At 36.0% G+C, this 22,493-nt stretch overlaps 1 protein-coding gene across 4 annotated transcripts in view; it reads left to right on the top strand.

Moving 5' to 3' along the window:
- The window catches only part of ssbp4 (single stranded DNA binding protein 4), a 144,865-nt gene that overhangs the window by 3,783 nt on the left and 118,589 nt on the right, over positions 1-22,493 (top strand). For all 4 annotated transcript variants that reach the window (XM_028444412.1, XM_028444415.1, XM_028444413.1 and 1 more), the window contains exon 2: positions 21,937-22,009. In XM_028444412.1, coding sequence (XP_028300213.1) covers positions 21,937-22,009 — 73 coding nt within the window. The remainder of the gene's footprint in view (positions 1-21,936; positions 22,010-22,493) is intronic.

Genomic DNA, 22,493 nt, shown 5'->3' with positions numbered 1-22,493 from the left:
GCTGCACAGTAAAAGACTCCTGAGCATGAGTCACACCACCAAGCTGTTTGAAATATTCAAGTAAAACAAAAAATACGTTAAACTAATAATCATGCTTGAGTTATTATAGTCCTCCCAAAAATATTTATTTTAATTTAATCGTCACAGTTATTACTTGATGATTTCATTATTTCATTTTTTGGTACATTATTTATTCTGACCACCAACAAATATGGCGTAAATTCATTTGTACGAAACAAGGACAAATAAGTTCAGTAGTTTGAATTTCTATTATTGTGTCATGATACAAATTTTACTGAGGTTTGTGTGTCGTGAGGCAAAGCAAATGTATTTGTGTAGCGCATTTCATACACAAGGTAACTCAATGTGCTTTACATGATCAAAAAGTGCAACAGAAAACATTCAACAGCTTAAGATCAATAAGAACATTAAAATCGGCAGCAAAAAACATGTAAAACAATCAGTTAAACATTTAAAATAATCAACAAACACATTACATCAACAACAACATGACCAAAAATCTCTCTCTCAATCATATGCAGTAGAGAAAAAAGTGCCTTTAACTTTGTTGTAAAAATGTTCACATTAGATGCTGACTTCAGCTCTGCTGGCAGTTTGTTCCACTTCTTTGCAGCATAACAACTAAAAGCAGCATCACCATGTTTACTGTGAGCTCTGGGCTCCACTATCTGACCTGTGTCCATAGATGTGAGAGACCTGCTGGGTTCATACCTGACTAACATGTCACTGATGTATTCTGGACCAAACCCATTCACAGATTTATACACCAGCAGCAGAACTTTAAAGTCTATTCTGAGTCTGACTGGGAGCCAGTGTAAAGACTTTAAAACTGGAGTAATGTGCTCTGACCTCTTTGTTCTGGTTAAGACCCGAGCTGCAGCGTTCTGAACCAGCTGTAGCTGTTTGATGCTCTTTTGGGGGATTCCTGTCAGAAGACCATTACAATAGTCCAGTCTGCTGGAGAGAAAAGCATGGACCAGTTTCTCCTGATCTTTCTGAGTCATTAAACCTTTCACTCTGGAGATGTTCTTTAGGTGGTAGAAGGCTGTTTTTGTGATAGATTTGATCTGATGCTGAATGTAAGATCTGAGTCAATCAGAACACCAAGGTTTTTGACTTGTTTTTAGCTTTTAAAGATCGAGACTCAAGACACTTGCTGACAGCAGTCCTGGTTTCCTTGTTACCAAAGACAATCACCTCTGTCTTATCATGATTTAGTTGAAGGAAGTTTTCACTCATCCAAAAGTTTACTTTTTCTAAGCAGTCACACAACACCTCAATGGTTCAGTGATGTATGTAGTTGTTTGTCATCTGCGTAGCTCTGATAATCAACCTTACAGTTCTGTAAAATTTGTCCTAAAGGAAGCATGTAAAGGCTAAACAGAAGAGGTCCAAGAACAGATCCCTGAGGAACCCCACAGGACATTGGTAATCTGTCAGATTCAAAGTTTCCAATGCTTACAAAATAACGTCGCTCCTCCAAGTATGACTTAAACCATTGCATTACTTTTCCATTCAGTCCAACCCATGTTTGCAATCTGTGCAATAAAATTGTATGATCTACAGTGTCAAATGCAGCACTAAGATCCAATAGAATGAGAACAGATACTTTTCCTGAATCAGAGTTCAACCATATGTCATTGATCACTTTGATCAGAGCAGTTTCAGTGCTGTGATGAGAACGAAAACCTGACTGAAATTTGTCAAATATTTGGTTGAAGGTTAAGAATGGACTAAGTTGGTTGAAGACCACCTTCTCAATGATCTTGGCCATGAATGGAAGGTTGCTGATTGTTAGCCAGTATAGAGGCATCCATTGTTCTCTTTTTTAACAGAGGTTTAACAGCAGCTACTTTCAGGGATTTTGGTACGGTTCCTGACTGGAGTGAGAAGGTAATTATCTGACACAAATCAGTGACAGTGTTGACTGAGTATTTGTACACAGTATAAATTAGGGATGCACCGAATATTCGGCAACCAAATATATTCGGCCGAATAATGCAAAAAAATATTTGGGACCCAAATAATTGCATTTAAAAACTTCTTTTTTTTTTGTAACATGAAGTAATCTTTTTTGTGTTTGGGCCATATTATAGGTGGTCCATTTGTGTCTTTTCTATTAAATCAAAAAATGAGATAAATACATATTTTCAATCAAAGTTTAAAATTTCAGGCCCAAAAAGTTACATTTGAACACGTTTTTTCTTTGATCGAAGTAAAATTTTTTTGATTGAAAAGTTTTTTTTGTTTGAATCATAAAGACACAACTATACCTCCATAGATAGCTAGATAGATGAATAGATAGGCTTTATTTCAGCCTTGTGGTCCATATTATAAACAGTATTTTACTATAAACAATATATACAAACCACCGAAAGAAAAAAGAATACATTAAAAGAGTACATCAACTTTCCCAATTTGATGTCATTACAAGCTATTAAACCTCCTGAAATAATGCCAATAATGCTTATTTTCATATTCATAAACAACAGGAATGCACTGAAACAAGAATGGACATTTCCGTCTCTCTGAACACCCGTTTAGGTATACTGAAACATGTGTACACACTACCAAATCCTTTGATTATATACTCTCCTATTCTAGCAGTCCATATTGAGTCATTTCACACACATGATCAATAGTGATGTTGATTATAAACCAGTACAAAACCAGTTGTTCAGTGAGAGGCTTTTCTTTTGTATTTCCTTCAAAAAAAACCTTGAAGCCAAGGATTAAACCAACCTGCTTGTTCAGAAAGACTGCACAAAGTTTGGAGTCACATGGACATTTTGCACTTAAAAACATTCCTCTGCATACAAAACCAAGGCCTCGCCATTAGACTGGAATTCATCTGTTTGGTCTAGTCAGTCCTGGGGTCACTTTAAGCAAGAACAAGCGTGTCATGTTATTATTGTGTGTCCTTGAGAAGTGTCATTGTGATGAGTCGCTTTGTGAGGAAAAATCATCTAATAGTAATGGTAATGGTAGAGGACGGAGATGCTCCTTTGGAAGAGCAAAATTAATCACCTTCAACGTAATTTTAGCATTTTATTTTGGAAGGCGTCTTCTTATTACTCAACAGGAATCCCTTTGAAATGTTTGACTTAATGATGTCATTCAGAAAAAACAATTGATAGCGCGTTGGAACATCAGACCTTTTAAATGGCAACTCCTCAGTCTCCCAAAAAACTTCCCTGGCTTCCCGGATTGTTCAGCGCTGTGTTTGTTTACAGTGTTTCTTGTCAGACTTTGAATGCCTCTAAATTTATCGGGGAAAAGAGCTTCAAGTGTGAAGTTAATCAGTTTGTTTTGAATGTGGGTTTCTTTACATCCTCTGCTCCTCCCTTTGCTCCGCCCATGTATTTGCCTGCTGTTTAATAGGGATCTTCAGGTCTGAATGCATGGTTTTGATTCTACACAGATGGTTCTTCCATCTGCATTTTGGTCTTTTGATGGCGGCATAAAGAGTTGCGCGCTAACATAGGCAGAAACAGTGCTTGAAAAGTAAAGAAACCCCTGATTTACCCTCAGCACCCTTTGGCTGAATGCGCTTTCATTCACATATGTCAACAGTCAATTAATGCTGCCTTTCGTCAGCTGCTTTTTTTATTGCATCTGCACAAATTTGTCAGTTTTCACACTTGAAATAAGGAGAACTGTATAAATATTGAAGGTACGTTCATAGAGCTGTTAATCAGTTTAGCAGCAGAAGAGAAGTGTCGTTTACAGAGAAGAGCATCTGTCTGAGCACCCGGCAGGCAAATACAACGTTATGTTTTCCTGTAGATAAAGTCCTTCCCTACATAGGAAACAGATGATGCTTTTGGAGGAGTTGCATCATAAATGTTGTCTTCATGCACTGCTGTGGACCAAAACTTTGATGTCAGACGTGCAAGCATCATCTCCGTTTGCTTGTGAAACTTCAGTCGGTAAATGGTTCTGGTTCAGTTCAAAATCTAATCAGTGAAAAGGAAGTTAGGAAAAGTACGTACAAAGTTGTGCTTGTTCACACGTGCAAAGATTGTTCTTCTTGTGCTCACAGATGATTTATTGTGACATTTCGATATCAATTATATTTGCGTTTTGTTGGCATGTAATTACTGACTAGGGTGGTTCACGAAATGAATGTTCACCAAATTTTGCCAGATCACTTTTCGCCTCGTTCACGTTGGCATTGTAAGCATCTGTACCAAACATTTAGGGGTGGCACACTTTTTCAAAATGTTGACGCTATTTCCTATTTTCAGGAACAGTGTTTGAACTGTTGTGACGTTCTTACTCATTTAGTATACATACAGGGAGAACTTATTAATGACCATACTTACGTTTATATTGCTAAAAATTCTGTGAAAATTACGCATTCTTTGGTTAAGCAATAAAAATTGTAAAAAAGTTTACCACCCTTTACAGATGTCACATTGGCCCAATTTTTGGTACAGATGTTCAAAATGTCAATAGGAACAAGGCAACATTTTGAAAACTTTTTAGCATTATATTGTAAGCCACCCTGTTACTGATTGGGATGTTTCGATACAACTTTTTTCACCTTCCAATACGATACCAATATTGCGGCCTTAAATATTGGCAGATGCCGATATCGATCCGATGCGATATTAGCACGAATCATACATACTTTTATCACTTATTTTGTAGTGCAGAATGTTAGAAAAGGCTTGATCAAGTGATGTCACTCAAACAGAGAACAATAGTCAGCAACAGTAGGTGTGAGAAAAACTGACGCATTTATTATTAACCAAATGGTTACATACATTTTAATTTTCAACATATTACCTACATTATTCAACAATTGAATAAATATAATATAATATATATCGGAGAATTTAGATGCAGTCCGATAAAATCCGATATTCGTTTTCTGGCTGATATCGGACCAATATTCGATATCAATATCGGATCGGGACACCCCTAATTACTGACATATTGAATGCCCCAAAATCAACACCAAGAAATTCCTAATGGGTAATATTAATTATGTGAATTTTTTAAATAACTTTATTCCTCTATGCTTCAGACGTGCAAGGCTAAACAGTTTGTTCAAAGCTTGTGAAATCTTGAGAAATCATTTGGCACACATTTAAAACTGCTCCCACCGATGATTTTTTTTGAAAAAAATTTTTTTTACCTAATATCACATTTGTATGCTTCATAGATCAAAGAATGAAACATATTTTACTCAAAAAACGAAAAGCTGAAAGGTTAAAATTTCCACTTGAATGTTCGTTTTCATCTCCACCTTAAAAATTCCCACGCATTGCATTGTGGGATGTGAAGTCCCGTAAACGGATGCACAGAAGTGTTTTTACTTCATTCTTTCTTTGTTTTTTTCTGTTTCTTCTCCAGACAAGGAGGTCAGTGATTGTCTTGACACTATTTTTGTTCTAGCTTGTTCCAGTCATTTGCCGTGATATCAGAACAAAGTAAAAACACTTTTATGCATCTGTCTCAGCGACTCCACATCCCACGATGCAAAGCGCAAACATGTCACTGTCGTAGACATACGTAGTGTTTACGGTGGAAATGAAAACAAACTTCCAAGTGTCAATTTCCATTTTTTGCTTTTGTATTGATTAATTTAGCCTACACTGTAGATTTTTCTGATAAAGCAGCTTTAACCAATCGTATGTTTGGGTAAAATACAGCAAGTCAATGGTAAATTCATGTCATATATCGGTAGCTTTTACTATTTCAGGAAGTACGTTTCAGGAGGCCTTATTATTATTGTATGTTTTATTTTACATTTATAAACACATGCATTTAATTACAATTTATTAGCTTTAAATGGTACTGTATATGTAGAATTTTAAGTATCGCAAATATATCATTAAAAGTATCTCTTGATTGAGTCCAAATATGTATTATTTATTGTTTTATATGTACCGCGAGAACCTTCCATTCTGCAGAACGGAAGGCTTTTTGTGTGTGTCTGTGTGTGTATGAATGTGTTTGTGACAATTCCTGGATTAACCCATGGCTAAAGCCGTCTGTGTTTACACGCTCATTGACACTGATTTGTCTTGACAAAAGAGCTGCTATAACAAAGCCAAGCAAATTTAAAGAGCTCGTGCAGAGGGAATAGGCTTCAATGGAGCAGCTCCGTGCTATCACAGGTGTCTCACACAGGCACCCTGCTGCTCATTCACCTCCACATAACACATCACTACATCAGCAAACTGTCACATCCATACTGCTTTTATTTGACAGACATACATTATTTATATCTAGGATTTGTGTTTCATTGGAGTTACACTTGGTCTTGTACCCACCACACCACAGAGTATATGAATTATACATACTTTATATTTTTCCCCCCCGCATTTTCTAATGAAAGGTGATGCTTTTACAGGTGCCGCTTAATCGTCCATCACTTTCTTCACACAGACCTTAGTTCACCCTGCTACTGCTCACACTATTTAATAATTAAGCAAAGACATGAAAGTTCATTTGTTAACTGTCTGTGCTTTAGCTGGCTAAACTCAGCTGAGATGTCCTTGTCTTTGGAAGGCGAGGGAAGGAAAAGGGAGAATGGCGAATGGGACAGCCTGAGGCTAAATGTCAGGTGTGTTCCTGCGGGACGAGACAGTCGATGAGATCCTCCTGATGTGAGCACAGAAAAACCAAGTGCTCGTGAGCTCGCACGAGACCAGCGAAGAAGCACCCATCGTAGATGAACTTTACTGCTCGTTGGTGATAGCATGGGTGCATCCAAATAGTCCCTCCTATCACCTTTCCTTAACCCCTTGGATGAAGCCACGGGGTTAAAGAAATGTGTTAGGAGATTTCCTAAAGGAGTTAGGGAAAGGCCATCACGTTGTTTTGACAATCAGGCACACTAATATGGGGCACCGATTGTAAAGTTGCACATGCTAAAATAAACTGCAACCTTTTTACGTTACTTTTGACCATATTTACAGCAATATTTATGAAATTTGTGATATTTTCTTTTCTCGTGAAAAATATGTCAATGACAAATCTAAATCTAAATGTTAAATATTAAATGCAAATCTAAATGTTGAATGTTAAATTTAAATCAATATGTTAAATGTTAAATCTTTATCTAAATGTTGAATTTAATATAAATCTTAAATCTAAATGCTAAATGTTAAATTTTATCATTAGATTTAACATTTATATTTAACATTTAAAATGTACATTTAACATTTAGATCTAACATTTAGCATTTAGATCTAACGTTTAGCATTTAGATCTAACATTTAGCATTTAGATTTAACATTCATATTTAAATGTATGCATTTAGATTTAACATTTGGATTTAATATTTAAAGGAGCATAGGGCAGGATTTGAGAAAAAATAAACATTATTTTTAAGTTTTTTAGGCTAATTGGTGATGAAGCGCTCTAAACCATAGAGAATGAGTTCACACATATTTCTACCAATTGCCCTAAAAAGATTGTGTGATATATTTTGTACTTATTTTCAGAGTCTGAATTTCCCTCCCAGTTCTGCGGATGTGGAGTCAAATAACGCTGATGGTGACGTCAAATGACGCTGGTGCGCGTTCACGACGTCCCAATAACCGGGAAATAAAAAAGAATGAGAAAAAGACGCACACAGTACACAATGCACTAAACTACTGTTTGGGTCCTCAGATGAATGCAGAGGCATGTGCACAGGTCTTGCAGTAAACAGTCACATGAACAGTGAGTAAATAAATAACCGTGTCACAGTTAGTGTGGATCGGATCGCATTTTCTCGTCCGAGTCAATTTTTTTTCTCAAAGAAATTACTTATGTATGTTTGTTTTAGTGGTAAGCACCAATTTTTATTAACAAACTGTTAAATGTCAACATCATATCAGCACACGGCTATAAAGGGAAAGAGAAACACAAACAGGGGCGAAGTGCGCACAAGAGACCCAACGGATCTATTTACATAATCCATGTATGAAAGATAAAGATAATCCATGTTATTGTGCAGTAAAAGGAATGTTTCAACAGTCTATTTCTTTAAAATTGTCCTCTGCTCTATTCTACATCCACCGCGGATCAGCTGTGAATGCTGCTGCTGGAAAAGAAGAACGCTGCGGCGCCAACGACACTATGTGACCGAACCCGACCACCAGTTCAAAATATCTGTCCAAACCCGACACATCCGGTGCCCTCGGGTACCGTCAGGGTTCGGTCGGGTATCCAGAAGTGCAGGGAGTAGTAGGCGGAATCGCCTACTACTCCCTTTCTGTCAGCCTTCTACTCTTAAACATGTTCATAATCATAAATGATCCCTTACCCCTTTAGCACCAAAAAAAAAATCACTGTAATATTACGTGAATATCTGTAAAACTCAGGTTTTTCTACTAGCTCTGTCTGCTTGCGCATAGCATCTCTTCTTCACTGCGAAGAATAGCTGCATCTCAACCACACACTGGGTTACCAGCGTCCTCTGCTGGTCGAAACAAATATCTGGCGGCTGCAACTGAAGGAAAACAATTATTCTCTCCAAACATTTCCCCAATAATGTAATACATTTTAACATTCACAATATTACTGAATTCAACTAAATTAAATAAACATTATCTTTAAGAAAGATTCAACAAAGAAAAGAGTCGCTGGTAAGAATAATTCACAGAACAAATTTGAAGGGTTTTTTCTTCTCTATGGAATTGAAAGGTTGCAATGATTAGTCGACATAATCGATAATGTCGACTACAAAAATTGGTTGACGTGAATTTTTTAGCGTCGGTGCATCGTTTAATCTAGTAAATAAATGATCAAATCTAGCCCGCGGCCGCTTCCTGCTTTCTTTTTGTTGCAATACTTTACATTACCCGCGCTTTGAAATATGTTTTTCTACTGATTATTATTTATTCTGAACAGTAAACCTCTTTAATTTATTATCAACTATGTGATTTGGATAACATTAATTAGACATTTCTTAACTTGTAATGATTCTTTCAAACAAGATGTTATTATTAATTATTTTATTTTATGGACTTGATTAAAGTAAAAGGAGCTCTGTGATTGGTTTAAACCTCATTATTTCCACAACTTGCTGGCTGGTTAACTCCAGCTTTTTAAAGTGATTAAACTTATATACACTCTTTGTTTACTACTACTACTTTGTTCAAGACAACTTACACTTTAAGCTTGTGATATTTAATTTATTCTTGTAAATGCGTCATGAAAACAAAAACTAGGTACGAAAAGTGCTACAAAATAGACAGAAGAAAAGCCACAAGCCAGCAAGTTTTAGCCTTCTACTCTTTTTTTTGGCCTACAACTTTTTTTTTTTTTTCGGGTTATCACCGGGAGTCTGATTTCTAAATCCTGCCCTATGCTCCTTTGACATTTAGATTTAATATTTAACATTTAGATTTAAATTTAACGTTTAGATTTAATATTTAACATTTACATTTAGACATAACATTGACATATTTTTACAAGAACAAAACTCACATACGTTTTTTAAACAAGGTTTGTTGCTAAATGTTGCAAAAAAAAATGTTTATTTTAGCATTCGCAACTTTACAATCGGTGCCACATATACTTCAAAATCAGAATCAGAAAAGTTGATTTTGCCAAGTACAGTTTTAAAAAACAGCACAGGGAATTTGACTCAGAAGTTGGTGCTCAGAACAAAAAAATAAAACACAAGCCAGCAACAGTAATAATAATAATGATAGATATAAAGGATAAGGGATAAATAAAGGATAAATTAGAGGATAAGAATACATTTATTTTTTATTTTTTTTGTTACTTTTATCTTTCATTTTTTTCCGAAAAAAAACATAAATATAAATATATATTCGTATATACAGTGCTGCGGGTAATATTGTCTTCCACCAGGTGACGTAATAATCTGACGGCGATGAAGGTTAGTGATGTCTGCCATGGTGAAAAAACTACACATTTCCAAAAATGGACTACTAAAAGCACATTTATAACACTTTCCCCTGTGCCTCTAACCACTGATATAATCGGAAATATCACAAGGTTTGAATGTAAATCAAAGGAAAAGAAGCTACCAGACTAAGAGGAAGAAAAGTGAAACTAAGTAACTTAAACTCAGAAATCAACATTAATCTGAATGCATAAATAACAAATGCAAACTGAGAATAGGCTGAACAAAAAGTTGACTTTACTTTGTTCTTTTTATAACATCCACTTAACAACATTCATAGTTCAGATATGGGTTTGAGATTTTTTAAAGTTGTTCATTTAAAGTTTCATTAGTAACTTACATGACCTCCGTCCCTTTTCAGTCATTGTGAGTTTCCGTGAATGCTCTGATGAGCGGGCCCCTTTAAATGTTGTCGTTGCAATGCATTGTGGGGCAGCATTATCTGGTTTCCTTTGGTAAAGGATGGATCAGTGTTTCCTAGGCTAAAAAAGGTTGTAAAGGAAGCATTGAGCTTCCTTTCCTTAGCTTTTAGAGAATTGGAACGCTCATCATGGCCGCCACCTAAACACGTCTGGGGGTTAAGGAAAAATGGATAGGAAAGGAGATAGGAGGGACTATTCAGACGCACCTAATGATTTTTATTAGATAAATCCATAGTGTCGGCCTCATAGATTAAAAATCCAAGATCTTTAGCTCGAAAAAGATGTAAAAGGTTGAAAATGCATCTTGAAAGACCAGGATTTCTTGTATTTGTGCTCAAAAACTCTGCCAAAGTGACATCCTTACTTTTTGTTTCTCAAATTTAAGTTGATGATAAAGTAATAGAATGAACACTTACTTGAAGGGCCGGGACAACGCCTCGACGTCATCGATGACGTCGAGGCAAGAAATACGTCTAGGCGTCGTCCGACCAAAACAAAGATGGAGGCTCCGGAGAATAACTAACGTGAGTGGCTCCTCTGAGTTGCAAACGTGCAAGGTAGTGAAGGCACGCACTCGTTCGTCGAAGGTAGCTGTTCCTCGTAACCCTCGTCCTTTATCCCGGGTGTGACCGAATGGCAGCGCGTCATCGGGACAAGGAGAAAACACCCGCCGTGACAACAGCAGTAGCTGTTTATTTTTTTTTAAGTTATTTTGTCATTTTAGATATTTAAATCAACATTTATAAATTACTTTTAGTCAATTAATGGGGAGAATCGAGTCGAATCGAATTGAACTGGAAAAATGAATCGTTAGACTAATCGATGCATCGAAAAAATAATCGTCAGATTAGGCGTTTTAAAAATAATCGTTTATCCCAGCCCTACTTACTTGTGAACCACATGAGGAACCAGTGCAGTACTAAGTTCATGGGAAAGCCATGTGACCTTTGGTTTTCCTCTGACATATATGTACATCACATTCTACCTGGCCCTCTTATGGCTCTCATACGCATCCTGTCTACTCCTGCTTCTTGTAGCAGAGTAAGAAAAGGTGCCCCCGGAAGCCTCCATTGAATGAGTGATTTTAAATAATGCATTGCAGTGAGGGCAGATGCCCATCGCTGAAGCGTAGAGACCCACAGATCACACCAGGCTCTACCATGAAATTTTCATAGCAGCCATTCTCTTGGGGATCTCTGTTCCAACCTGTTCTCTGTGGATGGAGGTGTATGAGAGTTGACGTCTGCTGCTGGGTATTTCACACTGAAAGAGGGCCAAGGGTTTCAAATGCTCCACTGAGCAGCTCCCGCCGTCCTGGAAAACTTAAATGCTCCCTGAACTGTTCAGGCTGATGTAGCAAAAACACAGTTAACTCTTTAGGTCAGCATTAAAGTCCAAACAAGAGGAGGAATAGACTGTTGAGTTGTTTCAGGTATATGTAATTTAAGCTTAGTGGTCAGGTATTCATGCTTACGTTTTCAGATTTAGTGCAAAACAAACCAGTGTAATTACCTTCCTCTAAGCCAGTGGTTCCCAACCAGGAGTGTGTACTTGAACACATCTCAGGGGCAACGCAGAAACATTTGTCAATTTAATTTCTGAAATTATAGAACAAAATTCTACATGCACACCGACATACAGTATTTTTCCGTCCATCGATAATGAATTGTAGCACAACTCCTTGAAATACATCAAAAGGTGAAGTTCAAAATCTGAAATGGCCAAAACCATCATAAATAGATAAATAAATATATTTAATCAGAGGTTAATGTTGGACCAGATACAGAAAAATGTTTGGATGAGCCTGCTGACATAAATAAACAATGCATGACATGAACCAAGGGGTACTGGCGATATGACAGAAAAGATAAGGGGTACATGGGACACAAGGGGTTGGGGAACATTGCTCTAAGTTAGTGGTTCTCAACCTTTTCAGCCCACGAGCCCTAAAATAAAGGTTCCAGAGACCAGGGACCCCCACTGTAGCTGAAGGTGTTTGAACACAGACATGAACATTGAAGAACAGTCATGTGGAGACAGGGCCATGTAAAGGGGGAATAAAGGGGAGAGATTTTTGGGGTCCATCCATAAAGTCAGCAAAATGATGGTTCATTGTTCTATGAATCTGTGATAACCACATTTATTTATTTTTATGAATAATACGCACTGTTATCCAGGAAGTTTATTATTATTTGCACCATACTATATATTCATCTTAAAGATGTAAATCCTTGTTTTAATCAGAAATAAAATGGGTTAAAAGTGACCAAAAATGGTGAAAAAGGTTGTGAAATTGGATTTTAAAAACCACAGAAATTGGTTACATTAGAGTGGCCAGAAACAGACAGAAACTGTGGTAAAAAGGGCTCAAAGTGTCAATTTTGGAACAATTAGTTGGAAGAGTTCTTTTAAACTGGCAAATAATGGGCATGACAAATTGTGAATGTGGTTAAATTGGCAAAAATAAGAATGAAATATGGTGAAAAGAGGTTAAAAGTGACAATAATGGGTCAACATATGCGACATTCGGTAGGAAAAGTGGCGGAAAGGGTTAAAAATTGCTGAAAATGTCTTGAAAGTGGAAGAAATGTGCAGAAAAGCATTGGAATTTGATGGAGAAGTGGCATAAATTGGAGTAATGTAGCAAAAATGGGCTCAAAATCTTAATTTCTCGAAGGCATCTGGCGACCCCCTTCTATTGTCTCGCGATCCCAAGGTTGAGAACCATGCTCTAAGCAACCAAATGCCATTACCCAGAAGTGATGATAGAAGAGTCGACTGAAGTCCCTCACCTGGCTCTAGAGTCCTCTTTAAGCCGAGCTAGCTAACATGAATAGACCGTTATAACTGAAACTAACAGAAAACAGTGTTAGACAGTTAGACAGATAGACCGTCATACCCAGCATGCTCTCCTGCCCTCATGACATAAATACTAATCAAATATGTTTTCATAAAACAATAGCTTTTTACATGTGACCTTGTCTTACTTTGTTTAAACAATATAAAGTAATAATAAAGTGCTTTTTCACTGGTCTTATAAATATCATGTCAATGATTAGATTAGATTCCACATTGGATAATAATGCACCACAATACCAAACTATATCAGTTTCACCCTTTATTTATTACATTACTGCACATGGTTACTTTTTCATTAGTGAATACAAGCAGTCAAAAGTATCACCACTACATCTATTCCTTATATTTGAGAGTGCTTTAAACATCATTTAAATAAACGTCCATACATTAAATTGTAATTTAAAAAATTTTTTTTTATGGGTCTCGCCTCCCGAAATACCAAATAATATACAATAGCATAACATACCATAATATACTAAACTAACCCTTCTGTATTCTATCTGCTACTTCAAGTATTTTTCCTCTTGACTCAAATTTGAACAAAGCAGAAAACAGTATTTACAACAGTAAATAAATACTTATTTTTATATGGAAAAACTTCTCGTCGTTTATACTTTGCATCGTACTTTTTCACAAAAGTTAATATTTAGACATCAAATTCAATTGCAAACAGAAAACAAAACAGTACAGGCGACTACACATACAGTATTATATTATTAGTGTGAAAATGGTCATCCTCACAAAAAACCAAAGCAGTGTATTTCCAGCTGTGCTTTAACATATTATATACTGAATAAAGTTTCCAAATAGAAGTTTGAAGAGATAAATCTGCGAGTCTTTGCTAATGTAACGTCCCATTACTGTTAGATATGAATCTGACTCGACAGTAAAATATACACTTTTTCACTCTTACCTGAGCTTCAGAGTCATTGTAGAGAGACAGTATGGTATTTGTTTTTTTGTGAAGTGGCTTCTTTTTGGAAGCTCATGCTGTGGCTCCAGCATCTTCCACAGGAAGCAAAACCATCTCCTATTTCTTTCATAAAAATCCAAAATGTGTCCATATATCCACTTTTAACACAATACACTTTTAAAATCACAATAAAGTTTTAAATCCCTTAATGTGGATTTTTGCAATTACTTTCACTGGATGTAATCATGCACCATGCTATAATTGAATAATGGTATGTAAATGCATCGATGCAGAATCCTTCATGTCTGAATTGCATTCAGTGTGGATTTTGTTGACTTAAAATGTTTGTCATAGTTTTCGTCGACTACATTTATTTAACGGTCCAGTATTATGCTATTATCTCTATTTGTTCTAAGAACCCAACAACATAGTATTTAAGGTTTATTTTCCCAATCTCGCCTGTTTTCTGGAGTTTTATCTATCTGAAAAGTCCCTTTAATTACTCTTCTAAAAACAGGCTGTTTTGGGGCCTTCATGCATATGCATGAGGAGGCGTGTCTGTAGACGCTGATTTCATGTCACAGCTGATCATCATAGCGATTGCCTTTTGCTATCTACACACTCTTGTTATCGTTTTCAGCCAATAAACTGCACATTGCAGTAAAACACATGGCTATTTAAGTGGCTATTGTGATTGTGAGTCAGACAAACGCTGCTCCACGATGTGTTTATCACGTCAGCAGCGGAGTCAGTCAGCTGTTTCAGCTGTTTTAAACACTCACCAGAGCTGCTAGCATGCTTTTTCTCATCCTCTCCTCTTCTAACCACAGGAATAGTCCATTTAAAGTGATAATCGTTTGTTTTGTCCAACCGCTGCCTCACATTGGGTCATAAACATGTCAAATCAAGTCAAAGGCGATACAAGGCAGTATAATGGCTACTAAAAGTGGAACAGTGTTACAGTGTTACACTGCTGCTGCCCACTGTTTGCCAGGGAGGGGTTAAATGTAGAGAACACATTTTGTGTATGTAGCTTTACATACATGACAATAAAGTACAACATATATTCTATATTAAACCGCAGTTTTTGTTTTACGTGTGAGGTAGCTTGAGGGGAAGGAGTTCACATTCTCATGTAGGGAAGGAGGAGCCATGATTTTCAGGAGGAGGAGTTTCCACATTGTGATATCACAATGTGAGAAAAATCCAACTCTCCTGTTTGGAACTGACTTTTTACAAAATGTGGAATAACAAGGCAGGGAGGAAAGAGAACTTTTTCAACTTTGACTCTCTGAATGAGGCTAAAGGGATGTATATCACTGTAGCAAAACCATTATGAAGTGATTTTTCATAATACTGCTCTTTTAAGTGGGAATAACTGCACTTAAACTAATATATATATTTACATTTCCGTCAACAAATAATAACTAAACTATGATTTCACCACATGGGACACAATCCAATCAGAACGTATGTGATGATCATGTGGTCTTACACATTGATCACATCATATCTGTCTGTGTGTATTTACAAATTTTAATACCATTCCATATCATTTTTTTTTTTTTTTAAAAGCACATATCTGTAACAGATTTAGATGACTAAGACCTTGACTAAAACTAAGAGTTGACTAAATTTAGACCATTGCCGAAATAGTGCTAATGACAGATATACACACGAAAACTTATTATTACATATTTTACTTATAATTAGTATATGAATAAATGCTATGGCTTATTTTGGAGCTCCTTTTGGTTTAGTTTCAGTTTTAGTTCCAAAATGTCAAGTTGAATAAAGGCACATGTTTGATTACTGCTAAGTCATGGGAAACAGTCTCTAATTCTCAGAAGTATTGAGTTGTGAATGGTTTATTTTCCTAAAATATAAAGCGTTCAGAGCTTAGGATTTTGATCGTTTCATTCATTCGTTATATTTATTAACTGCTTGTGAAATCCTATTAATATGTTTGTGCCCAGCACCAGAGATTACATTTTTTTGTCAATTGAAAATGAAATTTGTTGTGATTGGATTTATTCTTGAGTTCATGAAAATGTGTCGGTTTGGGTATATTTTAACAAAATAACAATGGATTCCGCTAAGATAGAACATGCAAATGTGGTCGTGAAAAGTTAAAACCTTAAATCTAACCTTATTGAACTAAAATAAGAGTTTATTTATGTTAATATATATCATGTATACTAGCCATGTTGGCTACAAATGGAATTATATTAGTTCACATACTACGATTACGAATGATTTTCTGTTTGTATTAAATTGCTCGAAATAAATAAAGTTTAATCAGCCGTGTTGTCTTTTTAAAGTAATGATAACATTCATACAAAAACTAGAACTAATGTCAAATAAAGCAATGAATCCATTGAAAAGTTTAAAAACCCCATGATCAACCTTTACTCAAATGTTTAAGAAATTACAATACAACAGATTGTAAAAACCAGTGGAGCATAATTACAAATATATTGTGCTACTATGTTCAGAATAGGCCTGGGCAATATATCGAGATTCAAGATATATCGGGTTTTCTATTTTGGCGATAGAGTAAATTACGATATTGCCTGTATCGATATATTTTCATTTTATAGCTTATTTCTTTTTAATACAATACTCATTTTAGGAGATGCTGCTTTTGCTTCTTCTCAGAACATCATGTAAAGCACAGTTAAATTGATTACTGAGGTCGTCCTAACCCTACCCTATGCCTAAACAAGCCATTCTACAGAACTCACTCATACGTGCTGTCCCTTAGAGGAGAAAATGCCAAAAGTTTCACATATTGTGCAGCTGTTTGTTAATAAATGTGCCTGTGTGGCATTTTGCAACAGCAAATAATAGAACCCAGAATTGTCTTAATGGTTTAAAAAAATATTGACATTTATCAGTCCCTCCAGGATTTCGCGGGCATTTTTTGTGATTGTTGCGGGCTGAAATGCCTGATTTCGCGGGCCATTTTTCCAAAAGTTGCGGTAAAAAGTTGTGATTTTTTTCAGCCCTAAAAGTTAATTGCTTCTACCAATTATAAATACATATTGACCAGACATGTTCTAAAAAAACATGCTTTATTGTTGGAAAGCAAACACCAACACAATTTTGCCAAATGATCATCAGAAGTGCAAGTCAGTAAACAATATCGAACTTAAGGAATCTTAAAGTGCATAACATGAACTTGTCATGAAGATATATTTCTTTAGGCATAACAAAAAAAAAAAATACAAAACATTAATGAACATACTGTATGTAATGATAATGTGTTTGTTCTCCCACATGGGGTTGTGCACTGGCTTGCATTCTCTTGACGTGCTTTGCAGAAGCAAAATGCTTGTCCATAGACGACGTCCGCTTGTGCTCAATTATAACATTGCATTTGAACAAAAAAGTTTTCCTTTACTCTTATGAAGCAATGTTGGGTACTGTGTTGCACGGTCCTTAGCTGATATTTTTCTAAGCAAATGCGAGGTATTTCTATCGCACATGACTCCATTGAATGCTTTCTCTCGGCACTGGTTGAAAACAGGATGTGACGTAGGCATTTTCTTCTTCGTAGGTTCCGGTTGCGGTGTCTAAGTACATATGTTTATGGCGCAAAGCCCATAGTACATCCTCCGCTACTTACGTAGCAACTACAAGCGATAAAATGCCCAAAATAATGATAAGTGGCCACATATTTACATGTTTTTTTTTCAGCGAAGTTGCAGGAAAGTTGCGTGCTTTTGGAAAAATTGCATTGCCGCACTGATTTTGCAGAGTTTCGCAAAATCCTGGATGGACTGATTTATATAGTATAAATATAGAGATTTATATTGTACATCGCCATTTGGAGAAAAAATATCGAGATATGAATTTTAGTTCATATCGTCTAACCCTAGTTCAGAATTAGACACAATAATGTGATATTGATCTCTGCTGATGAATGCTGACCATTCCAATAACAAAGTCACTCATGAACCAAACTGGACAACAAGTTCTGTCATCCAGTGTGTTTACATTCAGTATCTGTTGTTAAATCTGACGTAAGAAGATGAAACAGAGGAGGCGATTGGATCAAGTGCTACTTGTAACCACGAGCCAGCTGTAGCACATTATTTTCTTATAGCAGATGGTTGTGAAGCCCCTGCAGTAGAATAGTGTGATACCTTTGAGAAGATAAAGAATCAGGTTGTTCACCTCTCACTGGCTCATTATTGATTCATTCAGTATCAGCATCAACCCAAACATCATAACTTTGGTGTGTTGTGTGCCCCAGCAGAGATGCATGCGATCAGCATAAAAACAGTCGCTTGTGCTGCAGTTTTTTGTACTCTGTTGGAAGGCCTGGGGAAAATTGCATGAAGATGATAACATAGAGTAGTTTGTATCACTGTACTTCCTTGTATTGGGTGCAATGTTTCTTACTTTGTCACAAAGGCAGATACAATAGTTGCTATCTGTGGGATCGTTTGTCCACTGAGAAATGCGTGAGTATGTTGTAGGTTTTAATAAATGGCTCTTTTCCGCTGACATTTTCCACAGTCTGTAGTCTGATTGCCATCTTGTCCTTCTACAATAACGAAGCAGAATGAGAATAAGACAGTATTTTGGCTTTATTTGACATTATGGGACGCAAATGTCAAAGAATGCAGCCTAGGTTATTAATAATGCTTAGTGATATTCCCTGTGAGGAACTCAGACTCTTGTACATGCAGTAAAGGAAATAGAGCAGTAAATATATGGTGACACTGACTGAATATGACAGCTCATCAGCTGTTTCCTGTGACCTCCTAAATCATGCATCTGAATCTCAGTCAGTCTTATTATAATATGTTTTTCTGCACTGAGGTGAAATATTGTGTCAAGATGAGATGACGCATGTTTTCATACATGTTGTGTTTTTGACCATTCAGAGTAAACACGCTGCACATGTGTGCATATTTGCTGCAGCTAAAGCACAAGACACATCTTTTATTTAACACTTTTTTGTGTTAAATAAAACAAAATATTTTCTTAATTGAAATTCCTTGTTTACAATTTATTGTACTTTGATTCTTCCATATATGACATACTGTATAGAACTCTGGGGAACCACTTTTACGACCACTAGTACAGTACCCGTTGGAAGTATGTATTTATGTCGTGGGAGGAGCTTAAGTAGGTCCAAATGAGTATGTGTTTGAAGGTTGGATGTAAAAAGAGGTGTACATACTCTGTACTGTGTGGTGTTATAAAGTAAAGTAATATAGCGTGTAAGATTTCCCTGGTTTAATTATATGGGACATGCGCATGATAAATGTGTTTGTTGTTTTTTTTATACATACTATATTTTTTTTGTTTGGTGTATGTTTTTTGGAGTCATTATGTGTATTTTTGTTTCTTTCTGTTGTCTTTTTGTGCATTTTCTGTATAGTTATTATTTTTTTGTTTCCATTGTAGTGTGATTCTGGAGTCATTGTATGTATTTTTGTATCTTTTTTGTGTAGTTTTTGTGTGTTTTTTGTATAAATATTTAGTTTTGTGTATTTTCACCAATTTTCATATCTTTGTCATTGTTTGGTGTATTTTTCTGTAATACATGTTTCATTTTGTGTGTTTTTGGAGCTTTTTTGTATATTTTTGTGCATTTCTGTTCTTGTTTTGTGTACTTTTTGTTTAAATATTGTTTAGTTTTTTTTGTTTAATTTTACATTCCTTATTTGTGGTGAGGGCGTGTTTTGAGATGTGTGTGTTCGTGTGTCTCACACCCAATGCGTGAGACTTGAGAAGAAAAAAACGGACCCGTAAGTACTACGACGCTATCAAAATTGGGAACCGTAATCTCAAAACAAAATGAAAATGAACGTTTTGCAACACACTTCAATAACTGTTAGCAGTACAAAAACATTTTTAATACTGACCTTCTTTTGTCGACTGGAGGAGGGTCTTCTTCTACTGAGTATTAGAGGTTGTAGATGAATAGATTGGTGCGCTAGTGCCCCCTCTCGCACTGAGGTCAAAAGCTGAATAGGTTTAATTTCTGGGTAAACATAAATGTGTCTTCCGAGCTAAATAAAATTAAAAGAAATGTTTTGCAACACCAAATAGGTGCAAGCAGTCAAAAAAGTTTCAGGTCAAACAGACACCGCGTCGGGGAGAAATTCGCTCCACAAACACACGCACACACGCAGAACTTCCTTGATTTATTAGAGAGATTAAAAAAAAGCCTGTACGATTAATAAACAAAGCAGGGTATTATGACCATACACATCCATTATTTGTGAAATTAAAACTTATTAAATTTAATGATGTTGTTTATTATAAAATACTTTTATCTACAGACCTGCAAATACAGCCTAAGAGATGAATTTATGCATACTTTACCAAAAGCTAGTAAGTAAAGTAAAACAAAGATGTCTGCCTGTTCTTCGGGTTAAATTGTGGAATAATGTTGATAGATTAAATAAAAATCTATGTCACTCAATAAAAATGAGTGACATTTTCGAAAAGAAAATGTCACAATATATTTTAGAGAGTTATGTGAAACAGTAGAAATATGTTTGTGTTCTTTGTTGTAGTTTTGTTTTTTTTTTGCATTATTTGAAAAAGGCAACTCAAATATACTTGTCTTTTGTGTGTATTATTGAGAAAGGTAACTTGATTATGATTTATGTTGGGCTAATAAGTATTGTTTTGTATTTTTAAATTGTGATTTATGTTTGAATATTTTTTGTTAGACTGATGTAAATAAACTGAAACTGAACGGAAGACACGACCTGTGCTAAGCTGCATGCATGGACACTCATTTTTAAAATTTGATTTCATAGTTTTTAACCAGGCATGCACACCTGAAAGTAAGACACACAATAAAAGTTTTGTTTTTTGCTCTTTGCAGCATTCTTTGCTACCAAAATAGTGGACTAACTAACTGTCATTGGCCCCTATTTCTCTTCTTCTTGCTTATTTTTTTTCCCCTCTACCTTGTTCATGCCTGCAGCCATTGTTCATAAAGCCAACTTTTAGCATCTCTAATGTGTGTGTGTGTGTTCTGCATAGTAAAATCAAAATGTTGTTACTGTATGTTTTAAACTTCATGAAATCTTTTCAGAAGTATTATTACCACCTCAAGGAGGTGGTAATAATACTTATTTGTTTGTCCATAAGCAGAATTCAGCCAAAAGTACTAAAAGTAACAGTACATTTGGCTAAAGTCTGACTTTAACTAAAGACCTTATGCCATGGAAGATTCCATTAAATTTGGCAGATCAATATACTGACTAAATAAACTCCAACACATCCAAAACGCAGCTACCCGCCTCCGTACCCACACCCGCTCCCGTGACCACATCACCCCTGTCCTCCAAAACCTCCACGGGCTCCCTGTTCCTCAGCGCATCAAATTCAAACTCCTCCTTCTCACCCATGAAGCCTTTAATAATCAGGACCCCTCCTACCTCACAGACCTGCTCCACCCCTACACTCCCTCCATCAGTCCCCAGGACCAAGCACAGAACCTGGGGTGACAGAGCTTTCTCTGTCGCTGCCCCCACCCTCTGGACTCCCTCCCAAGCCACATAACACACACAACTGCACCGACCTCCCATCTTTCAAATCACTTCTCAAAACTCACCTGTTTCACTCAGCTTTTAACGTTTCACCTCCCACTCACTCATTTCTTTTTTCTGAGTCATATTTTCTTGAATCAATGTACTTGCTGTTGTTTTTGTGCTGTAGTGTCTTTGAATGTCTCGAAAAGCGCTTTTAAACAAAACGTATTATTATTATTATTATAAATAAATACAGTGCATTTGATTTGTTGTTTACTTTTTATACAATAAAACATAACCCTAAACAATGTCTTCTTCTCTTTTCCTATTTCCCAGGTTAGCTTTATATGTCTACGAGTATTTGCTGCATGTTGGCGCACAGAAATCAGCACAGACTTTCCTGTCAGAGGTAAGAACGTTTCATAATGTTATACCTGTAAATGCAGCACACTTATGATATAATATCCAGTACTTTGAATAAGGGATACATTTTACAGTCCCAGCTGTTTATGAGCTGCTTTGTAATTCAAAGCAGCAAGTCGAGGTTATATACGGGGGCGTAAATGATTAACGTTAAGTTAAATATAATAATTCTAGATGAGAGGCAACACTGATATTTATTTAACTCGTTAATAGTTTGTGACGGTGTTAATATGATGTTGATTAGCTTATTAAATGTATTATTAGCTTTGGTTTGTGATCAGCTGTCTCAGAGCATTTTAACATAATGTAAACAAGTGTTGCTGGAAATTCAACAAGTGAACCTATGAAAAACACGTGTGCAGAGGTGTAAACAGTACTAATATATCCTACTCAAGTAGAAGTACTGGTATTTGATTGAAATTGTGCTCAAGTACAAGTAAGTCTTACATAAAATACTATAATATGAATCA

Source organism: Gouania willdenowi, chromosome 4 (genome assembly GCF_900634775.1).
Source record: "Gouania willdenowi chromosome 4, fGouWil2.1, whole genome shotgun sequence".
Classification (NCBI taxonomy): Eukaryota; Metazoa; Chordata; class Actinopteri; order Blenniiformes; family Gobiesocidae; genus Gouania; species Gouania willdenowi.
The sequence above is the reverse complement of the archived record's forward strand: the minus strand, read 5'-3'. Positions and strand labels throughout refer to the sequence as shown.